Source organism: Hippocampus comes, unplaced genomic scaffold, assembly GCF_001891065.2.
Source record: "Hippocampus comes isolate QL1 unplaced genomic scaffold, H_comes_QL1_v1.1 scaffold17, whole genome shotgun sequence".
Classification (NCBI taxonomy): domain Eukaryota; kingdom Metazoa; phylum Chordata; class Actinopteri; order Syngnathiformes; family Syngnathidae; genus Hippocampus; species Hippocampus comes.
In genome coordinates, this window is record NW_017805002.1 from 22,272 (window position 1) to 45,024 (window position 22,753).

Below are 22,753 nucleotides of genomic sequence, written 5' to 3' on the forward strand. Positions count from 1 at the left end.
ACGTACGAGACAGAGTTTGGCGTTGGTGTAATTTGAACATTAACCCTTTCATGCACCAACAATGATAACCTGTAACCTGTTAACACGATAGGTTGTCCACTATAGTCAGCGCTGTCCCTAAAACCGTCCTGTTCTCGTCAGCTTCCATCCCTATTGCCTCAATTGGATGACTTTCACGCCACGCTGTGGGTATCCTGCTCACCTGCGAGTCTTTTCCATGTGCCGTGCAGCGGTCGATCCTGGTCCACGTCCTTCCTCCGCTTCACTTGGCACAACCCACGTTGTCCACATCCTGCGTTGGATCCTTTCCAGGTTTGTACGTCGGTATGGCTTCTCATTTTCTTCCGTGAAGATTTTCATCTTGGTGAAGGACTCCTTGCCAACATGAACCTAGACAACTCAACGTCCCGTGTAAGGTTTTGACCTGGAAAACGTCCTTTCAGTGCCCAGAAAAGAACTCAAGGAACAGGATTGAAGACCCCTTGCTCTAATCCTTAAACTGGAACCCCGTAACTTTTCAATTCATAGGCACCGGACTTTTTTACAGCGATGCTGGCCAGGCATGCACGCAACATCAGTTGGATAAGTTATTGATGGATTTCATCAATATCATTCACAAATAATGTCAGACTCAACATTCCTATTTTTTTTTTAAACGACTAACCTCGAACCCTACCCCCAGTGCTCATCTTTGACAAAAACTTTTTGCTAAACCAAAACCTCCAATTTTCTTAGTCTAAATAATTGTCAGATTATACGTTGAAGAATGTGTCATAACAGCAAGCCGGTCTGCCGAGAACTCTACATTGTGACTTTCATCATCTTTGACGAACGAGGTTTCCAAACACCTTTGGAGGGATTTCCACTCAAACGTCTCCCACTTTTCCTCAATATTCTCTCATTAACACCGCTCGTCTCGCAAGTACAGAAATAGACCTCTCACTCACTTCCCCACCTGTTCTTACGTATATCTCGCCCCTCTCGCATCCCTTCGCCACCCTATCGCTGCAAGGCTCGCTGCTATCTCACCCCCACCCCACAAAGTCACCTCAGCCCCCGCCCCCCCTTGTAGTTTTGATCTATTGGCGCTCTCTGCCCAACCATCTCAGTAGTCCTTGCCCCAACTTTTGCCACCTCATGTCACGCTCTCCCACTCCATCGCAGTTTCATCTGCAAGCCTTTTGTCTCAAGGTGACTTAGAGCAGCTGTTGACTGGACGTTGAAAAGTAATTTATTCGCAGTAGGGAGGTTTGAGGGGAGTGGACCTCAGGGTGACATGTACATGTGCATACAAACACTATCTGCCTACTCGGGAATGCACAGAGGTAGGAAATAAGCGGAAGCAAATCCTAACTCCTAAACTTGAATCCTAATTCGAAACCTAACCTCTAACTTTCCCCTCAACTCCAACCTGTTAATTCAACCTTGAATGTCAATCTCCACCCTTGCACCTAAAACGTAACGCCTAAATCCAAACCCGAATGAAAACGTTAACCACTGACCTGACCCGAGTCCCAACCTCAAATCCTAACATCAACCCAATTCGTAACCACAAATGCTCACTTAACCTGATGACATGAATCAAGATATCGGGCGATTTACAAAAATTTGACATGCATTTGTAGTCATTCAAAAAGGCTGTTTAATTGGTCGAAGTGACTAATTACAGGGTGAGGGCAACGGGTAATATAGATAGTATAATAGCTTTCAATCACCTCATTTAAAAATTGATAATTAAGCAATTAGAAGTGGGTGGCGGGGGGTGGCAGGGACGACGAGGGAATACAAAAGAGTGGAAAAGAGAGGGCGATGAAAATCCTAGTCGGCTAACTGATCGCATTAGTACAATAGTAACAAATACGCTACTGTCGCTTGACACAGTGTGCCAGAAACGTGATTAGAAAATTAGTGAGTGACTATAAATTCCTATCCTAAGTAGATTATATGAATGACACTCAAAGAACACATTTTCTTCTTATCAGATAACATTTCCGAATACATATTCTTATTATCGTGAGGCCCTTGTGTGTTCTCTGTGCTGTGTTGTGGCCCCACATGGAGATCCACTGAAGAGCCCATGGGTGAATGAATAAGACACCTCGTGCTGGTCAGTGCTGTCCAGAAACCATCCTTGCAGTTTGTGTTCATGTGGACAGGGTTCACAAACCATCTTCTGGGGGTTTGCGTCCCCCCCAAATTTTTGGGGGGACCATTTGGTGGCAGTAGAGCTGCATCGTGTTACATCAGTTAGCAAAATGTTCCTTTAGTTCAGCCAGTTTGTGTCCAACCTCCTCGAGCTTAGTACCTTTTGCTTCTCTTGGTCTCTGTCAACCCCTGAGGGAAATACCGAGCTCTTTAGCTGCTAAAAGCGTTGATAATGTCATTAGGTCGTGGCTAACTGGTGACAACTGGCAAGGCAACCCACAACACGTCACAACAAGGCTAAGATAGGACAGATCAGAACAGATCAACCCGCGACTGACCGAACTGCGCTACGTTTGTTTGTTAGCAGGTTACTTCCTGGTTAATGGAGGATGACACAACTAGGTCATATTTTATTTTGTGATAAGACAGACGGGAAAATGAAAAATTATAGGGCTGCAGATAGTGTTAGCGGGGATAAGTTAGCAGTTAGGATTAAGGGTTCTCATTTTTAGTCTGTGGAAAATTAATACTGCGCCATCAATTTAACAGGATCTTCCGGGAAACTGTATGGCACCCATCTGCAAAATTTAGTGGAAGTCGGGGATGCAATCTTTGCGTAATCCTGCTAACAAACAAGCTAGCCTACCAACAAATCCGTACGATTATTCTTCTCTGACAATAGTCTACAGTAAAATGTTATAAAAATAGAGAGCTACCTGATGTCTCTTTGCAGATGTCTCAAACTGATTATGTCACCCTAGCAAAGTTCTGCACTGTCAAATATTTTCTGAACTCTTCACATGTGCATTCTTTCATGACGCGTTGCAGCAGCGCAGCTTTGTGTTTCTTTTTGTTTTCGGTGACAGTTTGGAAAGATGTGATCCTTTAATCCCCGGCGCTATCTCCTCACAGCTGGCGACATGACACCGGGGTTTGAATCCCATCCACAGTAAAATATGTACACTACAAAAATCACAGCATGACAATTCTGGTTATACTTCGACCACGCGGCAACACCACGGACAATTCAGTGCACACGAAACGCACAAGCAAAAGGACCCGACCTCCAGTGCGTATGTTCGCATCCACTTTAGACACGCCAACCCAGATAAGCCAACCTTCTCCACAGTGGTCAGGTGTAAATTCTCCTCGGTTTCTATCGGTTCACACCTCCGACTCCAAACTGGACACCCGTCTCCAGGGCCGGAGTACGCAGGGGCTCCCTGCTGCCTGGCCAACTACTCCCTGACTTCCTTGCGTCTCCGATCCAGTCTGGGAGCTCTGATAGATCCCGTAAGCTCCATACACGCTATCCTGGTACAGCAAGGCCCGCTGACCCCCGCATCGGCCCCCGCCGCAGGCCAGCAGCTGGCATACGGGGCTGGCTGGTGCGTGACTGCCTGGGGCCTGGTTGTGGTTTTGCAGGTCGAGGGGTGAGTGGTAGAGTGGCAGCCCAGGATAGGAGTTCAGGTAGTGGGCGTACTGTCTGCTGAGCAGGCTGGTAGCTCTCCGTACCATCCCCCGCCCGAACCCAGCACCGTGGCGAACCGCCTCACCATATGTTGGGAGATGTGTAGACTGGGAATACCTCAGCCGTTGGCCTTTACGGCCAGCAAGCCTCCTGTGATCCTCTCTGATGTGGAGGTAGGCCTGGTTCCGCGGGAGGCACAGGTTGTTCCGGAGGTGGTCTGGGTTGTGGGCTTTCGCGGCAATGGTCGGCGTGAGGATGCATGGGAAGAGGTCAGGAAGTGTGGAGGGAGACTGGCTGGAAAGGGATGACTGGGACTCGTGCAGCTGGTGGATCTGCTCGCTGCCCCACGTTGCTTTCAGGAATGAGGGGCGTCGGCGCCTACGTCTTCCCTTCAGCATGAGGTCCTCCGGAGGCCAGGATCTGTAGTTCTCCACCGGAGGACAAGTCCCCTCTACCGAGTAAATGCTCTCCACGCTGGGGGCAGAGATGTGGTTGCCCTGGAGGTTGTTGGCTTTGAGCTCACTGAGGCAGATTTTGTTCTTCTCGCGATCCCTGAACTTCTTTCTCTCCGCGTCGCCATCCCCGCACTGGAAGCTCTTGGACCTCAGTTTTCTCTGGTGGATGCCCCCCTCTGCGTACTGGTTTTGGGCCAGGGGGGCGGGATGAGAGGTGTAGATGTCAGGCAGCTGCAGGTCGGTGTACGAGATGAACCTCGAGTGGGGGTGGGTGTCTACGTAGAGTCTTCCGGTGGTCTGGTAGTGGCGAGGATGCTGATGGGGGAGCGTTTCACTGACCGCCAGGTGCGGGCTGCTGAGACTGGAGACGGGAAGCGGGCGCTCATACAGACAGGAAGTAGAGTGTGTTGGGAGTGTGTAGCGCAGTGGCGTGGGTCTGCTAACATTCCTCTGCGGGGAGATAGAATGCTGAGGGAAAGACACGTGGTTCTCGGTGATATACGCAAAGCCTCCAGGGACCGTTTCGGCGGCGACATGGGGGACGCGGACAGGCATGCCACCACCACTGTGCCGGCTGAAGTGTTCGATCGTCTTGGTGGCGTTGTCCAGGGAGCTCTCCACATTGGCGGTGGAGACCAGGTCCTTGGCGGTGCGCAGCATCTTCAACATGTTTGCTTGGGCGTAGTTGGATGTCAGGTCGGGTTTGGCCAGGCCGGACGAACGGCCGTGATCCTCCACGCCCTTGAAGCAGCTGTAGATACCCTGAAAGAGAAAGATCCCCAATGAAAAGCCAAAAAGAATATCCTTGATCTTGAATCACATTCATTTCCAATGAAGTGTTCAATTTTTGCCGTGGTAGCGACAATACGTGCAACGCCAGTCAAGCAACAAACAAAATAGTAAACATTTTCATAAAAATCTCCTTTTCTTCACAAGGGACAATTTAGTTTTCAATTCATAGTGCATCCTCCTGGGACTCAAAGAAAAAGTGCCGAGGCTGAGAGCAAGAAGAGGAACAGCCCACTAAACTCACCAGTCAGACGACGCCTGCGGAACAAACTGCGACGGTAACACTCAGAGATTCCCAAAAAAAAAAAAAACAAAGCAGCTAAATTTAATTTACCCCTCAGGGGACGGATTAACGATCCGATAGTCATTTATCTGTTAATTTGATAAAAAAGAACCCTGATCCGGGCTCAATGGTGTAATTACACAGCAGAGTGGCCGGAGTCCATCAACGTCTCAATGGCGGCGTTCCGCAGAACAGCGCGGCCACTTCAGCGGCGGGTGATTTAGGCTAATTGCGAATGAGCTTGAAAAGTTAAACGTTGAGCAAACATCCCATATTGATGTTTCTTTTTGCTTTTATCTCCGCCCTACTCGACAGTAAACGTTTTTAATGACAGCGCGCAGAACATCCATTTAAAGCTGATGCATCACGGCGTCGATGGCACTTGGTGTAACACATTTCTTCCAACGCAGCCAGTCTCATCATTCCTTTCCTGAGCTGTTGTGTCAGATCCTATTACAGCCGCCCAATAAGTCAGTGAACAAGAGGCCGACATTAGTCAAGCCTCCAGGAACAACAAATGAGTATTGGGGGTACACAAAATGTGACACTGAGCGTGGTTTTGATTTATTTAAAATGTTTTGATTAAAATAGAAAAAAACGAACTCCAGCTGCTTCTCCAAATTTCATTTCTAACTTGTATTTAAAAAAAATATATATACATATATATATAATTATTCATCTAATGGTCAATCTGAAGAACCTTGAAAAATATTTTTACAAAATTAAGGCAGTACTAATATTTTGATTTTTAATATGCTTGTCTTTCAAGTTTTTGTTTTGAAATCCTGTCCAATCCTCACCAACTTCAGAGCGGCGATATTTCCCACGACCCCCCAACCCCGAACCCCGGCCGCTCTCCAACCCGATGCGCTTTCGTTCGGGGGCGGGCCTCACCCGACTGATGGCCAACAGGAAGTCGAGCTTGTGGGACTTGTGCAGCGAGTGGCGCAGCTTCCAGTAGAGCAGGTGCTCCCAGGCGAACACCAGCAAGCTGAGGCCCATGGCCACCAGCAGCATGTAGAAGACGCCCGCCATGTTGTCGATGTCCAGCTTGCTGCTCATCACCTCGTTCTTCTCGTTCTGGCAGATGCCTGAGAGCCACACCGTCTCCAGGCGCTGCGTGTCACCTGGAACCGGGCACAGGTAAAATATCTTTAAAAAAAAACATGGCAGCTGCACGGCCTATTATATCACGCGTTATTATAGGGTCATGGAAAGCACTATGGAATATGTTTATGGATATGTGTTGTGACTTAAAGCTCCCCGTGGAGGTAGGAATATTAACTCCATACCGGCAGCCTTCATGGTTTGTTTATGTCGCTGTATACAGTGTGTGTGCGTGTAATGTAGATAATCGCACATTCTCGCCATTCCCAAGGATTTCATTCTTCATAGAATGCCTGCCTTCTTGCCGCAAAACAAACCGCTGCATAAAAATAGGGGGTAGTGCAGGCATCCATATCTTTCCTTTTGTGCGGTTAGGCACAGGATGTGACGGGGTGGGGGTGAGACACAATATACGTCAATGAATCGTCGTTTTTGAAAAAAAATTATTAGATATAATCGCTATGCATTGCTTTGAATGTCAATGAAGTGGACACAATTGTGGTGAAGTTTGTGTTAATTTTTTTTTTTAATCCTCTCATACTCCATTGCGGCAGAAAAATAAGACTGCATTATTTTATCTATTGGTAAAGAAAGAAATAAAATATTGCAAACAGAATGAATTGTAACATACCGTTTACACTGCATGGAAAACAAAAAAAAACCTGTGCATTGCATATGGGCAAAAAAAGCGTCATTGAATTCGAGTTACTTTTAGAAACGTCAGATGTAGTTTATTTCGTTTTATGTTTTTTGATACAATAACTCCAGTAACCTTTCTGGATGCAATCACGGGTCTGGCAGTGTGCAGGATACGGTTCGTATTGGCGTGAGTGATGGCGATGCACCTCGCCCGTTTTCAAGCCATAAAAAATGTTCAGAGCATTGATACTTGCCTCAAGACGCAAACAAAAGCAAGGCAGGGGTCCACGTTTTCTCGACACAATGGCGTTACAAAAGCTTTCCGATCGATCGCTCACCGTCGCCGAGGAACTGCAACAGCGCCAGGTCGATGAGCCTCTTCCAGCGTGAGTCTTTCTGCAGGGCGATGCCGTAGCCGGTGGTGGCGAACACTTTGCCGCTGCCGATGGTCACCAGCTTGCAGCCTTCATCCTTGCCCGCCATATAGTTGAGCACGGCCGCGTCGTAGATGAAGGCGTCCAGCTTTCTGCAAACGCAACAAGCCTTGTTTGTCTTCTCCACATGTTTAATGAGTTGCTGCTTGGAGAATTGCAGTTTACGTATGACAAGAAACAGGAATTTTAATCACAATCGAGTAGGATTTCATTTCCATTTTCCATTTTATATGCGGCGTGTAAAATTGAAATGCTTTGAGATTATGACATTACAAAAAAAATGATGAACTGTCAAAGTAACTAACACATTAAGCAACTAGTTTAGTTATGTAACTAAATAACAAACACAGTAAAAAACATTTTTTTCATTTTGTCTGCCATTTTTCTGTATGCTGTGAAAAAAATCCATAGACTTTGAAAACATTGACCGTGACATCAATCTGTCTTTTTAGTCTCCCAAATACAGGGCATTGCAATAAAAAATAAATAAATAAAATAAAATAAAGAAAAAGAAGACAAGACAGCACTTTGAAATACAAATGAAGCACGAGAAGTGATTTTCTTAATCTAAAAATATACCCGCCACATTCCTGAAATATGCGCAACTCAAAAAAAAGTGTCATCAAATGAAGTGGCAAGAGGGCGAGTTAAAAATAAGCCTTTTGAACGATATGGGACAAAAAAAAAAAAAAACACACACACACACACACACACACAGACCATACCCCGTTTTGAGGCTGCCAAGCGCCTCCTCCACCCCCTTTTGGTTGTACTTCATCATGTGCGTGTGCATGTCGGGGTAGTTGCTGCGGATGTTGCGCTCGGTGCTGCCGTTCGGGACCGTCCCGAAGCGGAAGGGGGGGTAGTGCTCGTGCGGCTTCTGGAACTGCAAGGGAGACCAAGGAGACGTGATGACGGGATGAGAGGAAGAAAAAGGAGGAGTGGCGAGGAAAGAAGAGGGACTGACGGGAGGGAGAGTGGGGGGGAAAAAGAATAAGGAATGCGTGAGTAGTAAAAAGACATGTAAATGAGGAAGCGGGTGAAGTGAGGACTCCGAGGAAGAATGGAGGTGAAGGCGAGGGGAGGAGGGGGGAACGGATGAGGCACTTTTCACTTAAATCCAATTTTAGAAGCATATTTTCTTCGCCATCAAATCAGCCGCAAGATTCCACGATGGCCAAAACGTGTTGCTTTGTTGCTTAAGACTCATGGGACTGCATGGCCACAAAGAGCTCAACAGAGCGCAGACAATCTCCAAACAAGCATATCTTGCCGGGAGAACAAAGTTACTATGAACTAACTAGCAGACTAACTAACGTACCAACCCACGCATATACAAATGAGCAACCTAAGAAACTAATATGAGCCGACAAAGAATCGTACGTTTGAAATAACTGAACTTACAAACAATCCAACTCATGGACAAACACACAAAATACACTATAAGTGAACTAACTAACAAATGAATAAACAATGAAGTAATAACATGAACAAACCAAGAAGCATTTCAACATGAATTAATAAACTAACAACCAATTAAGTCAGCTAACTCGATAGCTAATTAGCAAACAAGATAAAAACAAACTGCTTGCCAACGAACTAAGTAGCAGAAGAAAAAAAAAACCCAACAACAATCGACGAAACTGAAAATGAGCTAACTTCCTGACAGAGAAACCGAAAAAAAAAACTGCCGAGCCAATGAACAAACTATCAAAGAAATGAATGAGCAAACAACTTTATGGCTATGTTATAGACAAGCTAACTAACCAAGTGATGAAGAAACTGAAAGTATCTTATGAACAATTAAAATAATGAACTAAAAATGGCAGGAACTGTACATATATGAATATACAAACTAACTAATGAAATCGCTAAACAACAAAATCGGAATAAATAACAACAGAGGACTGACTACGTGACATATGCGTCAAGCTTGGTTGCTTCTGAGAAATGGTGGCGTGTCCTTATTGACCACCGGTGACATTTGGCGATGTGTGTGTTTTTCTCGAAGCAAGATGAGGAATAGCACGCGGGGCTGGAATATTGATGGACAAACACTCCTCACAACAGTCCACATTTTGATCCAAGTCACTTATTGATTTTCTCGAGGAAGTCATCGGGCTCCCCGCTGATGCCCGGGGCGTCCTAAAGGCCTCGGAGAAGCTCTCACCTTCTTGTCGGAGAGCCCCGACACAGTGTCGATGTACTGCTCCTGGATCATGAAGGCGGCCAGGTTGGCGGTGTACGAGGCAAGGAAGATGACGGCGAAGAAGGCCCAGATCAACACCATGATCTTGCTGGTGGTGCCTTTGGGGTTCTCGATGGGCACCGAGTTGTTGAACACGATGCCCCACAGCAGCCACACCGACTTGCCGATGGTGAAGGTGGGGCCGCCCGGAGCTGCGCGCAACACACAAGACGGAGGGAAAAGAAAAGGTGAATTCCAGAAATCTTTCCAGCACACAGGGCAAAAATTGAATCCATGAATTTACGACGCTACGTGAGATTCACCACAATTGCCAAACGACACCATACAAGATAACTTCCTCCGATGACAGTGTGATATGATTGATACCGACTGCAATTTGAAATGTGGAACTCAAATGACAATTGAACATGACCTAATTCATACCAGTTACGTTGCAATAAAATTTCCTTCATTTAAGGTACGATTCCCTCCAATAACAAAACAACCCAAGTCACTCAAATTCTGATACAATCTGCTGAAATCACGCTGCGGATCGTTCCATTGACACTGCGGTGCGGGACTATTTGCTGAAATGACAATGTGATAAGAGACAGTTTCTGAAAATATTCACTCATATATTTTGACACGATATACTCCAATTAGGAGACGCTATGTGGCGCATTTGTTTGCATCCGCACGTCGTTTCACACTTTCCCATCACGCCACAAGCAGTGCATGAGCCGCCGCCATCATCCATCTTACCTTCGATTGGTGCGCTGACGAACACTAATTAAAAAAAACGAGAAAGTGACCTTTCGGACCTATGGAACCGGGCATACGCTGACAGAAGTGCATGCTGGGATTGATTAGCTGCAGCCCGGGAAGCCGACACGGGCGGGCTCAGGCATGCGGACGGGGTTTGGCGAGATCGGGCTGGGTTGTTTTCTCCCAAACTCACCTTTGGCGCTCACCAGGCTACGGTTGTACCCGACTGGACTGAAGTACTCGAAGACGAACACCGTCACGGCCACTACCGTCAAACACATGACGAACATCATGACCCAAACGGCCGGACTGTACGGCTCTGCGGGAGGAGACAAACGTCAATCGGCATGAATCTGTTCCACGATTTGCTCTTTGGAAGAGGATGTGGGAGATTTCGTCGTAGGCTCTGGCTAGCGGGGGGATAAAATAGAATGTTTTCCTGGGGGTGGCGGGCGGATGCGGGCAGTTCTTAAAGTAGGCCATCCCGGGAGAAAGCGGGAGGAGCCGAGTCGAGGTCCTCACCGAGGAAGGCGGACGGGGAGACGGTGCCGTTGCTGCGGGCGACCATGACGCTGATTCCCGTCTCCACGAACGGCACGGAGAAGTCGATGATCTCCGAGCGCTCCTCGTTGATGGTGAGCGAGCCGATGGCCATGTCGGCGCGTCTGTACACAACCTGGAAAAACATATTTAGCACTTACTCATTGGCTGGTCGGTGATTGGTCACGTCATCAATCATCACGGTCAAGGTGTATGTCGATTATTCCACATTATTACTCGCCATTGGTCAAGTTATTCCTGACATGCAGGACCATCTGATTGGTTGGTGACATAATTTTACTCTACATGTGGATCACTGATTAGGTCACTTAATTTTCATCGGTCCGTCTTCTGCCGTTGCGCACAGCTCCAGTACTAATTGTTGGTTTACCTAAAAAAAAAAAAACCTCTTTATTGGTGTACATGTCCAACTACTATCTACAGCATCACCCAAGATATGTGGGACATGTATTTTCAGGAAAAATAGGGACTTTGCGGCAAGGAGTCATTTTTTGTCACCGCAGAATATACGCGCACACAAACATACGTACACACAAAAATAATGCCTACATTAATATATATGCATACTGGGAGCAGATGCACATGCAAGGCTCCTCTAGAAAAGCACCTGCTCGCACAGCCTTGGCTCTCACATGTAGCCGTTTGATGTGGGCCATATGCGTGTGTGTGTGTGTGTGTGTGTGTGTGTGTGTGTGTGTGTGTGTGTGTGAATGCACGCTGTCACACCACTGACCCACTTTAGAGTCCATCAAAGGGACGACACTGCAGCGAGGCAGGTGTCTGTTGGGAGCCTTTCAGCATTAATAGCGTGGAGGGAGACGACATAACGCATATATTAGAAGTTCGTGATCGATTGGTTCCATCTCAAAGTGTTCAAACGTCTACAGCTGGAATTGCTGTACAAATATGACGGATGTTAAAAAAAAAGAAAATATACGTTCAATTTCAAAGGTTCACTCAGTAGAAACGTTTCATCCACTGACATTGGTTTAAAGTTGCCATGTTGGGCAAATTCCAGGGCTCATACTTTGCCAAATAAACAGAAGCAGGTAAACTTAACGGATGAGCGATACTAAATCGCAGAGCTTTTTTGCAGTCTGGGCATGGCGTCAAATTTCGATGATCATTTTGAGGAGTAGCAAGGCCCCATTTATCATTGCGTTTCGGGTTTACACGTTAACATGGGTTTAAAATGTCGTTATTCATTGTTAAAACTTTCCCATCAACGCTTTTCAACAATGTCAAAAAGTTGTTTTGTCACTTTAAAGAATTTGGAAGTTCCCCCGAATGGCAGCTTGCGAGTCTCTGCTTTCGGCGGTAACTTGTGACTGGAAGCAAATTTAAAGATGCAAACGCTTGTTTTGCCTGCAGGTGAAACCGCGAACAACACTCGGGGACCCAGCGGCAAATGTTTTTGTTCGTGGACTTTAGAAGTCACCGCAACACTTTTTTTTCCCCCGGTCTTTCTTTGACAGTACTTTCATAAGGGGACCACTTACCTCGCCAATCATACCGTTCCAGGTCCCGCGTACCAGCTTGCCGTGCTTGCCGTTGGTGACCAGGTAGAGGTCGTAGGAAAATTTGATGGTGCGGGAGAGTTTCTTCAGGATATCGATGCAGAAGCCCTTGCAGCACAGCTTGGTGTACGACTCCGAGTGGCCGATGATGCTGAGGGGAAGCACCCCCTTGATAGATTAGCTTGTCCATGTCAAACGACTGCATACTTCAAAATAACTCAAGCATTCAAAAATAATAATGAATTAAAATATGCATATGATTAACAAAGCGGTAAAATCAGCATTTCACTCATAGCCAGGCATTAAAGCTGAGATTTAAAAAGACATTTTAAAAAGGCAATGATGTAGCCTCTCTGAGGTTACAAGCCAGAGTTCTAACCGTTAAAGGCTCCATACTCACAGCAGTCAGGCTCATATGGTGTTCCAAATATCGGCAGGAGCCTGGCAGTTTAGGGCCTTAAAAGGTAATCAGGGGTGCCTTAATATCAAATTTAAAACCCACAGGTCGCGAGTCAAGGTCAGTGAGGGCCGGTGTGATGTGAATCATGTCGTTTTGTGGCGGTTAGAAGGCTAGCTGCTGTCTGTATTGTCAGCACTGAATGCTTCCTCTGCCGAGGCCAGCATACAACCTGATTCTGTGGTAGTTTATATGAGTGGAGGGAGAACGTGAGGGATTAATTATGATGAATTCAGTTTTTAAGTCATTTCATTTAAAGTATTACATGAGAAGCTGTCACGTCTCCAAAAAATCTCTCCAAAGGAAAAGCATAGATGCTGAATAAAAGGGGACCTAAAGAGGAACCCTGGGGGACCCATCGAGGAGAATGCTTCACCTAACTTTAGGTACAAAGTTTTATTTAGTCAGTAAGATTATTATAAGTCTTGGACCGCACCACTGACACCGGTACTATTCGTCAGTCATCTGATTCAGGCTGCTGTGGTTGATGACTGAGTGGAGAAATTTGGTGGGAGGACGATCAGACAGGCAAGTCGACTGACTGAAAAGCGCCACAGTGTGTTCCAGAGTTATCACAAATATTTCACTGAACTGTGAGCAACTTTCAAAGTTAGGTTCATTAATATCGGTACTGAGGTGTGAATCTCGAGGCTCTTATTTACAAAAGAGGTTGAGCAATTCTTCACATTTCTTCGATGAAATCTGAATATGCTGGTGGAGGAACCAAATGCTGATTTTATCGCGCTGAACGGGAGCAGTCTGGGTTTATGACAGTCATTACTAATAAATAGTGAGAAAAATATTTCTTGGATTGTTCTGAGTACATTAGGTGTTTTAAAAGGTGGCAAGGGACGTGTTGCTCCTGCTTCTGCTTTTTTTTTCCCCAATCGCCGATCAGTCGCTTTAAAATCTTTACGTTGTCAGGAAGCCAAGGCATAAATGATTGCTTGTTTGTATGTTTTTTAGGGGGGGGGGTTTATAGCGAAGTGACGCTAAGGAGTGCAGAATGTCCATCCTGGGCTTTCAAATAGCAACACATAAAAAAGGTACTTTACACCGGATTAAAAAAAAAAAAGGAAACCAAATGGAAATATTACCAAGTGGAAACTGAAGAGCAACAAAAATTATATTTGAGACTTGTGAGAAAAAAGGGTAGGAAAGAGGGGATAATGGTTTCAACGAGGGGCGAACAGTTGTTTGGTGCTAGCCAGGAATCAGAGACGATACAGAAATCTATGCTGTTATTCGTAATGAAATTGTGACTGATAAATTATTTACCCGCAAGAGGGCGGACATTAATTCAACAGACTTTAGTTGATTATGTGGGTAGAGCTCAAGTGACATTATTGATAGTGGTTGAGGTTTCTTATTTTATCAAGAGGGAGTGTGAGTGGATCTTTTATGATGCCATTATTGTCTGACGGAGGGTGACGAGTGACTAATTGATTCAATGTAAAATATATATATATATATATATATATATATATATATAAAACAAAAAAAAAAGGCAAGTGGTAAATTGTCCCTCGTGCGTATGTTCGGGATATTGGCAGCAGCTCTGACAATCGCTGCATCAATTAATTACGGTGGATAGTGTTGTAGACCACCTGGCGTAATTATACATGCGAACGTGCACGCACGGCGCACACATGCCCACGCGCGCACACGCATCCTTGAATCAGCACGCATACAGTAGAGTGAAAGTCCCGGGAGAATTGCAACAGCCCTCATGGGTGAGCCTCGCCGAAATGGCCACAGCGAAAACGCAAAGAGCATATTATGGGATGTCAGCGCAGCAGCGAAAAGGAGGGCATGCGGATGTCGATGATGACTAAACCACTTGAGGCCTCAAACCAGTGTACTTTGATACTTTTTCACTGAAATACCAAAGCTTTAATTCCAAGTGTAGCAGCATTAGCGTTCTGGCTTTCAATTTTTTTTCTAAATCGCAGAAGAAAGGGCATCGACTGTGCACTGAAAGCTTTGTTATTCTTTCGGAAATGATTACTAATCGATAAAGAAGTTTAATTGTGGGGCAATAACCGATCAAAATTCACTTTTAAAAAATTCACAGTGAGGGACAGAATCATTTCAGCCCCTAAAAGCAACATAGAATCCACTGCCCGACACAGCAGCAAGACTGTTTGACATTATAGACAAGCACCCGTACAACTTTTTTTTTTTGTCCCGTATAACTACCTATCGAGTGGTTACATGAAAATGTCTGGCATACTGACTCCAAGGAGGCAGAAGTTCTCCAAACGAGAGCTCAGTGCATGCCATTTGCATAAAATTGCCAAATTTAGATTCGGCTCGCAAGCTTTTTGATCAGCGAAACAAACAAGTGAGCTCGACGGGTCGCTCTTGACCTTGCAAACAAACAAAACATCATCTCATCTCAGCATCTGGTGCGGCGCGGTTACAGAAATGAGCGTCGAGTCCGCGTCGGCACGTACCTCTCAGAGTGATTGGACTGTCGCCTGCAAGGTACCGTGTTGCGGACGCATGTGCCCGTGCCGGGGTCCACGTTCTCAACCATGACAAAGGGGTGCTCCTCCAGCGTGGCCACGGTCAAGTGACGGTCATCGGTCACATGCTCCAGGAAGTTGCCGTAGCGCGGCCACACGGGGTAGCGTACCTGCAGGATGCCTCGGCCGTATGTGCCCACCTGAGGAGGGAGTTGACGTATGAGTGGGAGCTAAACATTCCTGAATATGTGGGTCTCAATCATTTCTGGTCCTCAAATCCAACAAGAACATGGCGTTATGTCAGTCAGGGAGTGGTGGGGCAGTACCTCATTTACCTCGAATAGAAAATCTTCCAAATGGATTTGAGAGGGATAATCATTTAAAATGAGTAACCTGGCTAATGCTTGCTTCAGATTTGCTTCCCATCGAGGCAGAAAATGCATGACCATTTCTGCCACATCAATGTGATAACACACAGTTAACACACAGATAACACACAGTTAGTTCGACGAAAGAAAGCTAAATTCATGCTTGCTCGAAGGCAAAGGTAAAGTATGTGCATTCATCCTGGTTACCGGTTGCTGAGTAGAAGGGGCAAAATCATTTCTGCCCGTCTAAGCCGATGAATGAAACTGTCATGGAAAAGTCATGACAAAATGGAGGGAATATGGCACACTTGCGATACATGTTCATTTACACACACACACACACACACACACACGCACATGTGCGCGCGCGCGCGAGCGGCTACTCAGCAGCGGGTGTGGTGACATTGATGAATGAGGTTGCTTCCAAAGTGGAAATAAAACATTTCAAGTGCAGCTTAGATTACATTTTACAAGGAGAGGGTTCCAGTACACCCCCTTGGCATGACACGCATTGTGCGATTGTGTGTTTGTGTCAACAACAACAACAACACAACAGGAAACCAACATGAATGTTATACCTGATCGGCTCATAAAAAGCGAAGCTAATGTTAAATGGCAATCTCGCTCACTGGATTTCTTAGCTATATATGATCCCAGTCAAGACAAGAACCATGAAATGTGGGGGCCCATGAGCAAATATAAATACTTTTTTTTCCCCCTCCCACACACAAAGCAGGAAAAACTTGACATTAGCACGATTACACAGAAAGTAGCACATCAGCTCCGTTTTAAACAAGTTAAAATAGGAACCATTAACTTTGGGAGACCGTTCGATACATACAAATACAATTTTTTTGCACGGAGCATGACATTTTAGCATTAGCGTTACGATCCCCAACCTATTGGCATGATCATGGCACTAATTAAGTCAGTCATTGTGGAATCGAGGCTGAAATGAGTCAGCCAGCTTCCTTAGCCGCAAACAAAACAACATACACTGTGTCGTACTTGTTGTGTTCCCCCCTTTGCCAAAATGTTTTGTGACTTGACGGTTGTCGTCAGATGAATAATAGGTTTAAGGAGAATTATGCACATTAGCCAAATCAACCATCTGTGGAGATAATGTCTTGTCAGGAAGTTGCGAGATTTACGAGGGGAAACACAACATTTCTGCACTGCACGCACCTTGTCCCACACTCTCTCTCGGTCCAGGGCGATGATAACCATAGAAGGGCTGGAGAGGAAGCCCCTGCTGTTGAATGACAGGTCCCTCCTCTCCCACGTCACATTCAGCATGTGCCTGCAAAATGTCAGTGAGGAAGAAAACAAAAGAAAGAGCGTTTCGTTTTCAATCAAGAAAACTTTTGCCACATCATACAAGGAAATTTGCATAATCATTTGTACACTCGCAATCATCACTTTCTAATTAAACCTGCAGCTCCCCCAGGAGGCTTCAGTCTAATGCGGAGTAACTCATTAAGGGGGCCGGCAGTGTTGTTCCGACTGGGTCCATTTCTGCTGTTTGTTATACGATGTCGGGAAGATGTGATGCGGCCGTGATAGATTGGCTTGTGAATAATAAATCAAGGTTAATTTACATGTTAGGCCACAGGCAAAAGGCACAGAATGACTCTTGAGTTAAGGGTGAAAAAGTGGAACAATGAAAGATGTTTTGGTCAAGTTTTGTCATCATACTTATCAGCTCCGCTCCACTAACAAGCAATGACGAAAAACTAAAATGGTTCACAATTTCGCAAACATACAATTGTTTTGCGTTACGAAAAGGGAATACAAAAATAACCTTGGGCGATGAGCCACACGCCGTTCAAGACATGAAAAAGATTGCAGACTTCCAAAGTAACTTTGTCAAAAGTGTCGAGCGGGGAATTGCAAAGCGTACCTGAAGAGCGCGTTGGTGCCGGAGTGCTTGGCGGGCTTGCTGCAGTCGCCGTGTCCTTCCGGGATGAAGCCGTGCTGCTTCTTGAAGCTCTCGGCGCCCTTGGCCACGATGGCGACGCCCTCGCGCACCCGCTGCCGCAGGCTCTTGCGCCACTGCTCCGTGATGACGCCGATGACGCCCACGGGAAAGCTGGCGGGCGGCGGCACCTCGGGGTTGCCCACGGCCGAGCTGGGCAGGATCCAGATGTAGCCCGGTCCCACCAGGCCCACCTCAAGCGCCTGGCTGAAAAGAAAGTGGGCCTCCTCAAAGGAGCAGTACACCAGCAGCACCTGGGAGTCCACCTGAGGGGGATGCGGGCTTCAAGTTAGAAGGAAATTGGAGAATCATGCCAATATTTTTTTGATTTTACTGCAATGAACACGGGGGGAAAAAAAAACACAAAGGCTGCGTTCGAAATCAACCCTTATCTGCTATACAGTATAGTTCTGTGCAGTTAAGCAATTAACGCTGAGCACAGAAATATTACAATGACTTTTTTTTTTTTTTTTAGAACTATTGTGCTTCACTTCATCGCTTCAGATACAGTTGGACTAATCCAGGGACAGGCAATTTAAATACGGGAGGAGGCCACAATTTTTCATTCGGCCCACGCCCTCCCTAACCAGATGGATGACAAAAATGCCATTTTAAATATGGACAAACTATGCGCATACTTGCAAAATATGTGATTGATACAGCAGTGGATTTGTCCAAGCTCTAAGTGCGCGCAATTAGTGATGATGTTCATTTGTGATGAAGAGTCACTTTCATTCATCGATTAAACACTGTGATGCAGTGCATTGCCATCGTCAATATTTGAAGCTACGCAGTGAATTATTACTTGCATTTTGTTTTTGAAGAAGAGTCACAACATTTGCCGCGACTTTATTTGAATAAACGTGAAGAAATATTGTGACGTATCATGTCGTCCTCTCTGAAGTGACACGATCAATACAGCGGCATCAGACATCAATATTAGCAAGATGGTAAAATATATGTGACCATTAAAATGGTATTTGACCTGCTGCAGAATGCGCCTGGTCCTCATGTCGTTGGCCCCGACGGACATCTCGATGGTCAGGACATCCTGGAGGTCCCACATGAAGTAGGACGTATCCGTGTAGGCCTGAACGATGTCCACAAATGTGTCGTATCCCGGCAGCAAGCTGGTGATGATGGCAAACTCGCCCCAGTCGTACTCCTCCATGATCTAGCAGTCAAGTATGGGATGAATAAAATGTCAGAACGTCATTGAATTGATTTGGACCGAGTTCTCAAGCGCTTTGTCAAACGCCAAATTTGAGTATGATTCGACAAAAAAACGTGACTTGGGTTTGAACATTTGGCGGGGGCAAGGCCCGCTAATTCCTCTTTGTGGTTGCCAAGAGGCTCAGGGAGCGTACCTTGAACATACAGAGGACCTGCTGCTCCAGAGACGCTCCCATCTGCAGGAAAGACGATCCTTCCGCCTGTCGAGACAACCAAGAAGCTCATCTTTCTGTTCAAACAATTAAAAGCAGCAGATTCTTCAAGTTTACTGGCCCTGATGTGCTGACTTTATCGGTTTCGAAAGATGTAAACATTTGTCTGGCGCAATGTTACTACTACTGTATATCATAATATCATATTTATTATTTCAGTGGATGCAACAAATTTTACTAACATGGTGGCGATGTGACGCTACTGCCATATTTATTTAAAATGTAATAGGAGCCCTTTTTGGGGCAAAGTAATATTTGGGAAGACAAACAACATAAAAAGATTATGGTAAAAAAATGATACAAAAAAAATTCTTTTATTGTATGATGATTATTGAAAAATTTGAACAATTAAAAAAAATTAATACTTTCATGAATGATATATTAGAATACCACTAAGTAAAAATGAAAAGCAAAAGTTTGTTGTGTCTGACCGTTTTTTATTGAAATACAATTTAAGAAACAAAATGATACTATCAACTCATGTTCTATTTATATCAATGTTTCCATTTTATTTTATTTAATAAAAATGAGACATTTCCGAATTAAGGTAAAAAAATAATATTTGTAGGCTCTTGGGAAAAGGATAAAAAAATAAAGGACTAATATTTATAAATATTTTTTGTATTATTAAAAGCATTTTCTTTCCTCTTCACTATATTTTAAATGTTTAAACACAAACATGACCCTTTAAATTGAACAAAAATAAATAAATAAAAGGGCTTTACAGTATTGGTCGTTGCTTTTTGGAGGAAATCTGACTGAACACAATGACATTTGACATTTTATGTATGCTCATTAAGTTTTTGTGTTTGCTCTCAAGTGTGTGAACTCGCTGTTCCCTTTTCTGTCACGACGTTGCATGTGTGTTAGCATTCGTTAGCATATCTTTTGTGCATGTGTGTGTGTATATGCGTGTGTGTGTGTGTGTGTTTGTGTGCGTGTGTTTTAGCATACATTAGCATATATACTCATACAAGATGGGACCTGATCTTTAGAAGCGGCATACACACTGATTTTCTTCTTGTGTCATCCAAAGTACTACCTCGACTGTACATAATGAGGTACATGTTATTATATAAATTCAGCATCAAAAAATCAGACTGAAGAAAAAAAAAAATGAAAGCCCAGAAACATAGATTGAGTGACTGGTTGAGTTAATGATTCATTCTTTGGCTGTTTAAAAATCCAATAAAGAGACACGCTTAGGGGAAGATGCATAGAGATGACGTTCGTTTGAAAAGCTATGCGGCTGTCCAAATAGTCCGTAGAATCCCTCCAAAACACAAATACTGCTTCAACGAGTCTAGTAATAAAAAGATTGTCATGGAATCGCATGTAACAGTCTGTTAAGATACATTTCCAGGAGTTGTCCACAGGCAAACCTTTGCATGATCCAAGGAATGCAATGTGCTTATTTTAAAAAAAAAAAAAATTGCTCATGGACCAAAATATGAATGTCTTGCTTTAAAACTTCGTTTGACATTTTAGGCAAGGCATTCCGATGTGATTTGTAATATTTGGGAGATCTGAAAGAACCAGTGATGTAAGCAGGTGCAACAAAGATCGCTTTTAATGCATTAAAAAAAAAAAATCTGATTTGATCGTTGCTGCAAGAAGGTACCAGAATGGAGTAATAATATATCTATTTTAACAGCAGCACTACAGACCCTACATCAACAAGATGTCTTGTCACACATGTTCGCCGATAAAAAGTAGTGAGGGCGGGAACGTGTAAGTGTTAAACTGTCAAAGTGCCTTTTGGGAGCTGACTCTCCGGGGCTCGTCTCCGAGGGCGAAGAGCTGTCACCCCCTCTCCCCCACCCCTCCTCCAAACACACCCCACCCTCGAGAGCTGCGAGCCTGAGGAATAGCGAAAGAGTATCACAGCCAGACTCGCCGTCATTCAATTTAATCTCAGTCTGGGGTTGCCCGGGTTTCGCCCCGGGAGGCTGCGGTGCCGCCGCGACACGGAGCGGGGCCTTAAAAATAGCGCAGAAGTGTGTCCGTCTGTCACTGAAGCAAGGGGGGGACACACACACAACAGGGAGTCGGTACTTGATAGTGACAAGATGCACCACTTCAAGAAGCATCATTACCCTCCAAATAGGAGGTCATCTTCACCCTCATTCTAACCCTAACCCTCACCCAAACCCGATTTGCCGGCATTCTAGTGGGGTCACAAAGAAATATTGGACCCCCGAAGCAGACTAAAACAGCGCAATCAAACTGAATTGATGAACGATGGAACCAAGGGCGCACAGTAGACGTGAGAAACAAAATGACGTGAAAGTCCCCATAAATTGAAAATAAATGTCTGGTAAATTTGGCACACCACAGAAAAGTGCTAACAATTCTGCTAAATTTAAATGAAGAAAAAAAAATGAAGGCTATATCTGCAATAGAGCTTTGGCCGCACTGAAATCCCATCTTATCATTTACAGCAGGTGGAGCACAGGTGATTGCGCCACAAACACCCACCAAGGAAACCGGGGGGAAACGCAAACCAAACAGCAGAATAGAAACATTGCACCTTGTGCTCCACGTTCTGTCGCCAACACCTTGGCGCGGTCACAAAGACGTAATTAGCAGTCCCGCGGGAGCGCGGAATAAACATGACAGGCCAACCACGGCCTTTGGCGGCGGTGCAAATGTGCAGTCTGGATAGAGTCGTTCAAGTAAAATAAGCACAAAAAAAAAAAAATTGGTTGTATACAAACATCACGCTGAGTAAAGGCGGTCGGTCGTAAATGATGATTAAGTCAGAAATAAAGCAGACTGATGGCTTGACGCGCTGGGACGTGCATGCATCAAAGCAAAAGTGGCTTTTATGCACGCACGTGATTGATGTTCGAGGCCAGCAGTGCTTGTGTTTTGGAGCATTTGTTTCAATTTGAGGACGCCAGGAAGAGATTAGCAGTTTGCGGCGTTCTTGGACCAGAGGTGACGCAATAGGTCTCACCGGATCACACCACCGTTTGCTTTTTTAAGGATTTATTCATGTATTTTTAGAGGGACAGTTTGACCTGCTTTCTCCGTTTGTTTTTCGAATCGCTCACTTCTGGCCTCTTCCGAAAACGAGGCCAACCCCGAAGCCCAGTGGTATTCCAGCCGTGAAAGTGTTTTATTGAGGGGGGGGTTCTCCAGGAATGAAACTTCATTAATTAATACCCACCCGCCTAGAAGACTTCAACTCGATAATTTGACAGAAGGGGCGAGACTGCATGTGGCCACATGTGGCCTAGAATGTGTCACCTTGCCTCGGCTTGTTTGCTATAGCATGGCTTCTTGAGGATATTTTTTGTGGGTCTAGTTATGAGAGACATCCAATTTTAAAACGAGTTTTTGCACTTAATGTCGGTTTCTCGTTCATTTCAGCAAACTTTTTGAGACAGCTCTTGATGTGGACCTTATTAAATTGCTCAGGCGTACCTAATCAAGTGTCTGGTGAGGGTTGAAGCATTTGTAATGGGAATGACGCATGCCGCATCTGGATGCAGTCCATACACACGCGCGTTACGGGCGCGCACAAAGGACTCGTAAGACTTCCTCCTCCGCTTTCCGTCTTTGTTGTTAGGCGACCCGGTCGGGGGCGGGTGGGCGGCGGTTGGAGGGCTGGGGTGAAGATGCCGCTTCTTTTTCCGACTCCATTAAAGACCGTCGTCATCGTGGGTATTGATAATCAACCG

The 22,753-nt window shown here is 45.2% G+C and overlaps 1 protein-coding gene across 1 annotated transcript in view; it reads right to left on the reverse strand.

Moving 5' to 3' along the window:
- Positions 1-1,618: 1,618 nt before the first annotated feature.
- The window catches only part of LOC109507860 (glutamate receptor ionotropic, NMDA 2C-like), a 29,365-nt gene continuing 8,230 nt past the window's right edge, over positions 1,619-22,753 (reverse strand). The window contains exons 4-16 of the mRNA XM_019857589.1: positions 18,990-19,055; positions 18,608-18,796; positions 17,548-17,888; positions 16,833-16,947; positions 15,268-15,479; positions 12,337-12,505; positions 10,799-10,952; positions 10,470-10,595; positions 9,494-9,723; positions 8,049-8,209; positions 7,228-7,415; positions 6,038-6,270; positions 1,619-4,833 (exon numbers count right to left, since the gene is read on the reverse strand). Coding sequence (XP_019713148.1) covers positions 3,310-4,833; positions 6,038-6,270; positions 7,228-7,415; positions 8,049-8,209; positions 9,494-9,723; positions 10,470-10,595; positions 10,799-10,952; positions 12,337-12,505; positions 15,268-15,479; positions 16,833-16,947; positions 17,548-17,888; positions 18,608-18,796; positions 18,990-19,055 — 3,708 coding nt within the window. The 3' untranslated portion in view covers positions 1,619-3,309. The remainder of the gene's footprint in view (positions 4,834-6,037; positions 6,271-7,227; positions 7,416-8,048; positions 8,210-9,493; positions 9,724-10,469; positions 10,596-10,798; positions 10,953-12,336; positions 12,506-15,267; positions 15,480-16,832; positions 16,948-17,547; positions 17,889-18,607; positions 18,797-18,989; positions 19,056-22,753) is intronic.